This window comes from Mya arenaria, chromosome 6, assembly GCF_026914265.1.
Source record: "Mya arenaria isolate MELC-2E11 chromosome 6, ASM2691426v1".
NCBI classification, from domain to species: domain Eukaryota; kingdom Metazoa; phylum Mollusca; class Bivalvia; order Myida; family Myidae; genus Mya; species Mya arenaria.
The window spans coordinates 36,404,645-36,414,631 of NC_069127.1; the positions used below are offsets into that span (position 1 = coordinate 36,404,645).

A 9,987-nucleotide genomic window follows, 5' to 3' on the forward strand; every position below is an offset into this window, starting at 1 on the left:
TCATATTAAACATATACTGTATATATATGTATCTGTCAACATACAGGACATTAAGTTGATACAAATTTTGATATGAATTGGTATGTTTGGCTACTGAGCTTGTTTCTGTAGTTTTTCATATAAATATTAGTACCAAAAATGTTCGTTAATTAAAATGAAATATACTTCAATATTTCAAACAAAAGAAATATTAAAGCGAACTAAAGTTCGTCGGAATACACATAATTAGTACCAAAAATACATATTGAAAATGTTTCACTTTACCTACACATACATTTTGTATAATTTTATCAAAATCAATATCATACAATACACGTACGTTTCAAAGATAACATTTTACTTTTCAAATTACAACTTATTGTGACAAATCGCTTTGACTATTTGGTTTATGGTTGTTTCTCGACATTATATTGGTACCAAACGTTTTATATAAAACAAAATCATTCTAAAAATCAAGCTCACATATCAAAGCCTACAACAACAACACCCTAAACTGGTTAACAGGATTAACAAATAAAACAAAACTCATCATTATGTTCATCAATTTAGTTCTTTGGGCAACCGGGAAGCGCATTAGCTAAAAAATGCTTTAAAGTTTCAGTACTTGAATCACAATTTCCAGTGAATGAGTTAATACTGGTGACATTCCAGGATTTCAAGTGAGACAGATCACATGTACATTCGATATGATTGTTCCGGAGGTACAACGTACTGAGTGAGTGCAATGTGGTGATTGAACTAGAAATCGTATGGAGAAGGTTATCATCAAGATCCAAATAGTTCAATTTGGGATTGTTTCTGAAGGCATGTGAGGAAATACTTTGTAGACCATTGTTAAATAATACGAGACGTGTTAACGCCGTAAGGTTTTGTAAATCTGTATCATAAATGGCACCGATGTGGTTATATTGCATTTCAAGACGCGTTAACGAATGTAACTTGTTGACAACATCAGGTATTCTACTGAAATTATTGAAAGACAAATAAAGACTCTGCAGCCGATTGTTTGCTGGTATGAGGTCACCATCGATATATCCTAATTTATTTTCTTGCAGATTCAAGATTGTGATTTCGGGAAATATGTGAAAAATATCTGGGAAGTTCCTTAGTTCATTTCCAGATATATCAAGAGTTGTTATATAGTTAAAACGTTTGTTGCACGGATCGAATACTGTTGTATTTAGATTTAGATAATGATTAGATGTAAAGGTCAAACTTCGTAAGTTCTGTATATGACAAATAGCAATAGGCATCCTCTCCAAGCGAGAATCAGCTATTGTTAATGTACGCAAGGTTGACTCCATTCCATGGAACGCGTCTGTGCTCAGTTTAGGAAATCGTATATGAGATATGGACAGGGTATTCAGTGTTCTGAGCAAACGAAACTCATGAGGCCAGGTGGTGAAATAAGATAAATCGACATGTAGTGTTTTTAGAGTCCTCCCAATTACACTCATGACTGCAGAATCTAAACTTGTCAAAGGGTTAGTATCAATATCTAGTTCAGCCAAGTTAACAAGACTCTTTAGCGCTTGGGGTAAAACTGAAAAGTTATTCACATCCATATTAAGACGAAAAATGTTTGCGCCAATACAATTAAAAGCACTGCTGGACATGCTATTCATGTGGTTTAAATACAATTGCATGTATACCGTTGTTAATGTTGATAATATTAGGTTACAGAATGCATTTGGTCCTATCGTGGTGATGTAGTTTCCTTGTAAATCTATATTTATCAACGAATTCGAACTGATGTTAATGTGCTTGAATTGCGGTACAGTCTGTAGGTTTTTAGAAGAGCACTGAATGTTACTCCCAGAACAAGTACATGGAGCCGGAGCTACACACTCGCTGTCCAGAACAAACGAACTGGCGAGATTTGGAAGTATAAGCACCAACATCTGAAAAAAATGAGAACCTTTTTTAATTCACACTTTTAAATTTTTATCGCAATATCATATGCTTACCCAATATCACACATAATTTGTTAATACAACACTATTAGTTTAACTGTATGAACTTAAAGTACACGCACAACATTCTTTACGTTTACAGGTAGTCGTATATCAATAATACAATGGACAATATTAAAGGGACTGTGTCACAGATTTCTGTAACAAATCTCAGGACAATTATCTAATAGAACGTGTTACGCTTTGATATCATAATTGTAAAAAAAAGTACCAAGATGAAAGAATAAATTATGTCGGAGACCGGGTTCGAACCCGCGTCGCCAAAATTGAAGTCCAGCGTCTTACTCACTGAGCTACAAAGGCTTATACTAATCGGGTGACATAATAAAGCTATACACCTACCTCGGTAATATCACGTGATAACACCGACCGGCCAATCACGCATAAGGAATGAATTCTACCTCGTAGACATACCCAGTAATATTTTTTAATGGAAAAAATATGAAATAACTGCTCAACTTAAATAAATTGTAAATTATGTGGTACTTCAGTTAGTAAGTTTCAATGCATTGTAAACATCGATGCCAAGTTTATGTCAGTTCTCGACAATTTTTTTTCGCTATTTTATCATACGTGAGACAGCCCCTTTAAGTAATAGCTCAATTCTGATAATAACTTCTTCCAATTTGCTTAATAAATAAACAGCTTGTATTTGATATTTGATATATTTAATTTTCCAAATTGTATTGGATTTTGTTTACACTGACGCAAATGTTAAGAAAGATATATTTTATCTCGACTTGTCACACATTGTCTTCATAGTGCGCTGTCAACATCTTGCTTAGTATCGTTATCGTAGTAGGAATATAAATAATTCTCAGATGTACGAAAAACGATTTATAATTATAAATAATTATATGGATCATTTCTGGTATAGATCAAATGGCCCAAATATCATGGATTGAACACATCACTACTTCCTGCAAATCTATACAATCTATTGCACGCACAACCATAAAAATAATACACTTCTGCAATTAATTTTCAATAGTAACGAAGAGTTTACATCAATTCATTTGCCGATATTAGCTGCTGTAGTGTTACCTGAGTAGTAGCTATCTTTATTAGATTTTATAGCACTAAATTTAATATTTAGCTTAATATCACGTGTATAATCAGATAATAAGATACAGTGTACTATGTCAAACACAGAAAAGTGTTGTGACATTTTGATGATACACTATTTACCCAGGCTCCATGGAACTTCTTTTGACTGATTGTCTTTATACTAGCTAGTTTATGTTCGATTATAGGTCGGGTCCGACCGGAAAGTAGATAATAAGGTGACATTTTCAACGATAAGTGTTAATCGCAATGTGACACTTTCTTCACAATGTCAATCAACGAAACATGAAGTCGGTTCCACGAACATATCTTAGTTTAATTCTTAGTTTTTTTACTTTAGGTAGCACATCCTTATTGAAAACCTCCACTTGAAACTCTTCAATTTTTATAAATTAATGTTTTAGCTTATGTTGTTCAGCACAGGATTACAAATATTTTGAGGATTGCATTGATATCGTTCGAATACATCTAGAAGCGCATTTTTTATTTTATTAGCGAACAATTTTTAAAAGAAGTTTATTCAGTATTTTCATTAAAAAGTAATTTATTTAATTTCAACACATTTATATTAGTTTCTTTAAAGATTTACGTACTTGCAGTCACGGCTGAAATAGGTGGTTAGGAATTTCAAGCCCTTATTTTTTTAACGAGACGGTAAAACATTCTGGGTTTTTTTGGCATAATGGTCCAAAAAGGTTAAATTAAGTATTTATAAGGACCAGGTCATGGGTATTTCTAGAACTTATTCATTTTGCTTTTAAACGTCAAGCTTCCATTTTCATGCGTCAAAACAGTGTGTTAAACTCGAAAAACCATATGGCTATTTCAGTACAGTTTTATTATATTTGTTTGATGATGTGATCAATAATGTTTCTAAAAGAAAAGATATTTTTCATTACTCTGATACCAAATTATTACTAATTTGTTGAAAAAAAAAATGAAGTAACGATTTTTTTTCTTGTCAATGGTGATGTAATGGTTTTTGTAAAAATTCTGAAATGGGGGTATGGTTATTCAAATTTTAATAAAATTGTTGTTTGACGGTAAATTCCCTTTAAATTTTGTTTTTAAAACCAGATATTGTTACACATTAAGAAATTATCAAGCTGACCATAGTTTGAAGTGATGCCCATTAGGAGTGTGCTACCTTAAGTTAATTATTGAGAATGGCTTTAGTTGTTGTTTCATCTATTCCACAAATGCAACAAAGCCATTATGATTAACGGAAAACAACGATGATTGTACGAGTATTTTAATCAGTTTACCTGGCCAATTGCGTAATTTCTTACCATTATATTTAAACATACCTAAAAGGAATAAAAGCAGTATCTTAAATCTGCATAGTTACTTTTAAATTTGAATATATGTTTTATATCAACGTATTACTTTACTAATCGCTCAGAGAAGATTATGGCGCAATAGGTTTCGTTCAAGTGTTCATGTCCTAGTTCCATCGTTCAATATAAATATGACCAAATACAACAACAAGTCCATAAGTCGACAGCTTAAACATAAGACCTCGTTTATATCACAGGGTCCAAATAAGAAACACAAAACAAAAACACAAACGTCCACAAACAACACACAACATAATATAATGTAAAAAACTAGCGGTATTTATCAAGGATTGTTCTGTACAGCCTTGGAAAGGTCAGCAAAATGTTATTTAACTTGGGGTTTAAACTATTTTTTTGTGCAAAACCTCGCAGTTTTCCCAACAATAGAAACGTACATGGTCAATATTATCAAAGTATCCATTCACTTTATGAAGCTTAAGAATGAAACAAATCATGATCAAAATAATAGGAAACCCACAAGTACTTCTATGAATAAGGGATACCAACTCTTTCTGCAGACGAAGGAATACAATTATTCATAGAACCTAATGCATGTTGTTGTCCTTTTAATTATGATGCATTTACTATTTGAAACATTAAAACACCTACACGGGCTGCTGCTAAGTTAACCAAGATTTTGATTAAAAAAATGTATGATCAAACCACTAGCGGATTAAGAGGAGAACAAAATGATGAAACAGGGCTTAAATTCACCTATTCGAAATAGAAAATGTTAAAAATATCTTGGCGGCGTACTCCAACAATCCTCTGCCAACGTTTTAAACCAAATAAATTTAGGTTCTGAGGGACGGGCGCAAGTCATCAAGTTACGCCCCTAAGTTACGCCTCTCTAGCATCAAATCTGGAGCCGCCCCTTTCATCCTTTGAGTAGTATATTGATATAAGTTCCCTATACATGTCATTGTTTTCTATTAAATTCGCTTGATTCATCTCTTTCTTCGCTCAATAATTGCAACATTTCATGATGATGATGATGATGATGATGATGATGATGATGATGATGATGATGATATAGTATCGAACTCGATCGATGTTTATTTGGCCAAATATGATGCATTTAGAAAATAATCAAATATAATAGTTTGTGCTCTTTTACTTACACACGATCGTTTTTGTTTAGACCAGTGGGTCAGAATTATTGCATCTAGTATGTAATTTTCGCACACGATAGACAGACGTCCGACTGATAAAAAAGCTCCTATTAGCACACAAGAGGCTATAATGACCTTAAACTGGGAAAATATTTAGGCGAAATAAATGCCATGATATTGTAGGAAGCCAATCTATTAACATGTCGGTTAAGTCTCAACCGTTTTCTGAGTTTAACGTAATGAAACAAAATCTGCGGTATTTGGTTATTTAAAAAAAATAAAAAAATATATATACTAGAAGGTCACTTACCAAACGCGAAAAGTCTTGGAGTGGCCTCATTTTTGGAAGAGTCTAAAAGTAAGTTAAAAGAAAAAGGCTACAAATCAAACATGGAAAATATGGGCAATATAATATGTCATGGGGTAAGCAGGTGACCAAATATGGAATAAATATGGCAACGGAATCCATATCGGATGAGAGCGAAGCTCGACTTTGACATTGATTGTTGCGCCCCGTATGTTCCACATCGGGTAACGTACTAACCCTGCAACGTTAATTTATTACCAACAGCCCCTTAAAGTTTAACACATTAAATCCGATATTTCGTTAACAGGACAAAGGAAACCATATCAGGTGAGAGCGTTTATATCACATCGAAATCCTCGATATTGTTTTTGCGCCCCGTTTATTCCACATCGGGTCACGTACTAAACCTACAACGTTTATATATCACCAACAATCTGGTAAGGCTCAAAACACTAACACCAATATGGGGTAAAAAAGGCATTTAGGAAACAATATCGAGTAAAATCGTGTTATCACACCGCAAGCTCGTATAGGTTAAACATTATCCATTACAAAATTCGAACCCCGTCATGTTTATATCACGCTAACAACCTCGTTTAGATGAAAACAAATACAATACAAACTTACTTAGTTCCCTAGCCCCATACGATAAACTACGGGGCAATCATGTGACACCCATCCATATATAAAATAATTGAAACTTTTTAAGGGGAGATACTATAAGTTAGGTGACCCGATATAGAATTTTACCCTGCTTTCTCCCTTCCGATTACCGGATAAAGGTTTACTGGATGCACTTGTTGATTTCTCCGGCAGTAGCACACGTGTGGCGAATTATTAAATATGATAATGCGCTTCGTCTGTTATAAAACATATTTCTTATTAAGCGGTTTCCTATTTAAATAGGATGAGTTCCAACATTATTTTATGCTTTCTATTCCAGCCCGTATGCAATGTATTCATCTAAAAGACTACATAATTATTTATCATAGCTAAGAACGAAACTTCGTTACGAAAGAAAACGAGTTTCACCGGCAATGACATTTATGCAAATCTGGAAAATATTGTATCGATTTTCTAATATCTCATTGGCAAATAATTTAAGAATTCATCAATTTCTCAATGGAATTACAAAAATCAAACTGTCACCTGGTTGAAAATGATGCATGGTAGAGACTTATAACTCGTTTAAAGTTTTAAATGTCTTGGAGTGGTTGAGGTGCTTTTTGGAAGACTTTATAAATCCGGGGTATGTTAAAATATTTTAGATCTCTTATTTAGGTATGATCTTTGCAAATTAGGTTACATTGATGTTTCAGGTAGTTAAAAGGTAGTTAGACTGACGTCTCACGATGATTATTTTTCTTAACATGTTATAATTTTATAAGCGAATGGAAAATAATAATAAACTTTCAATAAGTAGGATAAATTTCGCCAAGAATAGTTTTCTCGCTCGCCGAAAACCATACCCACTCGGTATTCTCTATTATTTGTTCGGGATTAGGATTTATCGTGTTTATGACAGCAATTCGACACAGAAAAGATGAAACATCATCTTGGCTTTATGCGTTTGTTATGCCTTTATATATTTTTTTGAAATGTGAAGAAAAGAAACAGCTTTTATATAATTACCATCAGATGTATGCCAGCTCACTGGGATAACTTTATCTGCAGCAATGACGTACAACCTGCAAACAAAATTCATATGTTAAGATTTAAATAAAACCTGATTAATTTGGACGAAAGAAAACTCAGCAAACAATCTGGGTCATCTTATCAATGAGTATTCGACAAACTATTGTAAAATCAAACTTTTAGTAAGGTATTAAATGAGTGTCTTTAATTATATTGTAATTGTGTATTGCAAAATAAAAAAAAACTGCGTTAACTTACTCATAAATGTATTATTTTCGATAAAAATACGAACACTTTCTTAATAACTTATAAAGTTTTTGACGTCATCTTATAATATGTCGTGAGAATCTAAGTTAAGGTATTCCTGTAAAGGAACTGCATAAAAAAACGAAATACACACACATTGACCTTTTGCTGTTTGATGAGTGTTTATCAACAAAATGCTACCACGGAGCACACGGCATAAAATGGGGTTGTATGTTAATATTTTTTATACCCATACCATATAGATGTGTATAATGCTTCAAAACTTTGTCTGAATTCACAAATATATTGTGAAATGTTAACATATCAATCAAATAAAAAACATATGTTACTGATGTGAGTGATAAAAATAGATGACGGTGAAATATGTACAAAACAGTATGTTGTGTTTTTTGTTTGTTTTTTCATAAACATGTAATCTCTTTTTCACCCAAAAGTTGTGTTAAATTATATACATGCGCAGCGACAAAAATATGTATACGTTTTATATTTAAGTTTGTAATTACCGTATGAAAATTGCTGCTTTGTATCAGAAAGACGATAAAGCAAGGCCCCATTTAAAAATAAACATGAAATATCGACGTAAATCGCAGCGTGCTGTGCTAAATATTTTAAAAAAAGAAGAAGAACTGCAAGATGGATGTAATTTTGCAATGGTTTTAACTTCTAACCATCTATTACTTTGCACTCACAATCTACCTATAACTGTGTTCTCAATTTATTTTAATTTTAAAGCGAAATAATGGTAGTTTTGCACAAATAAAACAACCTCATAAGGGGTAATTGGGCTGCGCCGTCTTGCTTAATCTCATCTATTTTATACAAAACTACATCTAGCACAATCAATATACATAAATAAAAATGAGCACATTAAGAGGATCGATTCCAACGATTTCCGTTATGTTTAAAAATATAGTTGTAATGAAATGAGTGTCTCAAATTAATTAAGTTTGTCTTGCAAAATCAAGAGAACCTTGTCTTGACTTATTTATAAACGTATTCCCGTCGAAAATCTTGAAACTATCGTACTTTTCAGAAATATCAATTAAAAAACGAGCGTTCATTAATGACCCTCATATCCATATTTTATGGTAGCATATATCTGACACCACATGTAGTTGGGGTTGTTTTCGTAAAAAAATATTCGATAAAAAGGATTACTCGGATTACACAATGATTATGAGACAACACGAAAAGTAAAATATAGAAGGATAGTAATACATTTTATAAGATTTCAAGATACATCTTAATACTTCTTGTTATCTTATGCAAAAGGTGAAATCATCCATCATTTTCGGAAACATTTTCATGAGAAATATAAGTTATATAAGCTTAGTGGCAAATATATGGCGCCATAAGGTATTAATCAACCAATACACACCTTGTAAATACAAGTAATTTCTATCTTCAAAACAATTTTAAACTTTGAGTACTCACCGAGAGGTGTTCTTAAAAGGTCCGCAGCCGTTCTGAATTCCGTCTCGATGCGATACTTATTTATATGTTGTCAGGGGCCTTTGCTTTGGAAACCGATGGCACAAACTGTTATAAACAGACAGACATTTGTAACATTTTTACCTGAGGCCCGCTTTGCTATAGAAACCAATTGTACTACAGAAACTGTTACAGCCCACCAAATCTTTTATCTTTTATCATTTTTATAAAATGCCATTTTGCGTTGAAAATATTTGGGTTTGTGAAATTTGACGCAGATTCATGCAAAACATATAGGATACGTAGTAGTATTGGTTAGAAACTTCTTGGGTTCATTTGTAATTGGCGGGCCTCTTATTATAAAGTTTTCGTCACTGATAGCGATGTTAAAAGCAGACATGTACAACACATGGGTCGTATATTTGATTTAACACGCAATTGAAGGACACATTGAGATACAACTTGCAGACTTTTACATGTCAACACCATGCTTTGCTTTATAAGGAAAGAGATTGTATGTGTCCATGTGAGTAAATTAGAACATGGATAAATGGTACGGACATATTTCGAAATTAAGCAACAAATAAAACAAGAAGGACCACGGGATCAATGATAGAACAGGCGACAAAGAAAAACGCCAAGTCGCAGACATTCCTTTTGATAAGTGACATCAGTTGCACAAATAATTTTCTTGTAATGTGTTATACATTAAAGTGTGGTTTTTAAAAAGATTGTCCACGAATTTTACAGACATACGTTATACTTGGCAATGAAAAGTACTCTTATAGAACGTCTAGTCAATAATTAAAGCACAATATTTAAGGCCCAGATGAACTTAATTGGCTTCAGATATTCCTACC

The 9,987-nt window shown here is 32.8% G+C and overlaps 1 protein-coding gene across 2 annotated transcripts; it reads right to left on the bottom strand.

The window, feature by feature from the left end:
• Positions 1–366: 366 nt before the first annotated feature.
• On the bottom strand, positions 367–9,236 carry LOC128239096 (carboxypeptidase N subunit 2-like). Of its 2 annotated transcripts, XM_052955559.1 has the most exons (4): positions 9,131–9,236; positions 7,427–7,482; positions 5,798–5,839; positions 367–1,901 (listed from the first exon to the last, which is right to left on the bottom strand). In XM_052955559.1, exons 2-4 carry the CDS (start codon positions 7,427–7,429, stop codon positions 546–548), a joined length of 1,401 nt encoding a protein of 466 aa, XP_052811519.1. In that variant the 5' UTR covers positions 7,430–7,482; positions 9,131–9,236; the 3' UTR covers positions 367–545. The 2 variants fall into 2 exon arrangements, with proteins under 2 accessions (XP_052811519.1, XP_052811520.1); XM_052955560.1 differs by lacking the exons at positions 7,427–7,482; positions 9,131–9,236 and having other exon boundaries at positions 5,798–5,919.
• Between the last annotated feature and the right edge of the window lie 751 nt (positions 9,237–9,987).

Excerpts from the sequence above, each read along its gene's own strand:
- LOC128239096 (XM_052955559.1), bottom strand. Across the intron at positions 1,902-5,797 it reads TCCAAGACTTTTCGCGTTTG|ATGTTGGTGCTTATACTTCC; the intron begins GTAAGTGACCTT and ends CATTTTTTTCAG.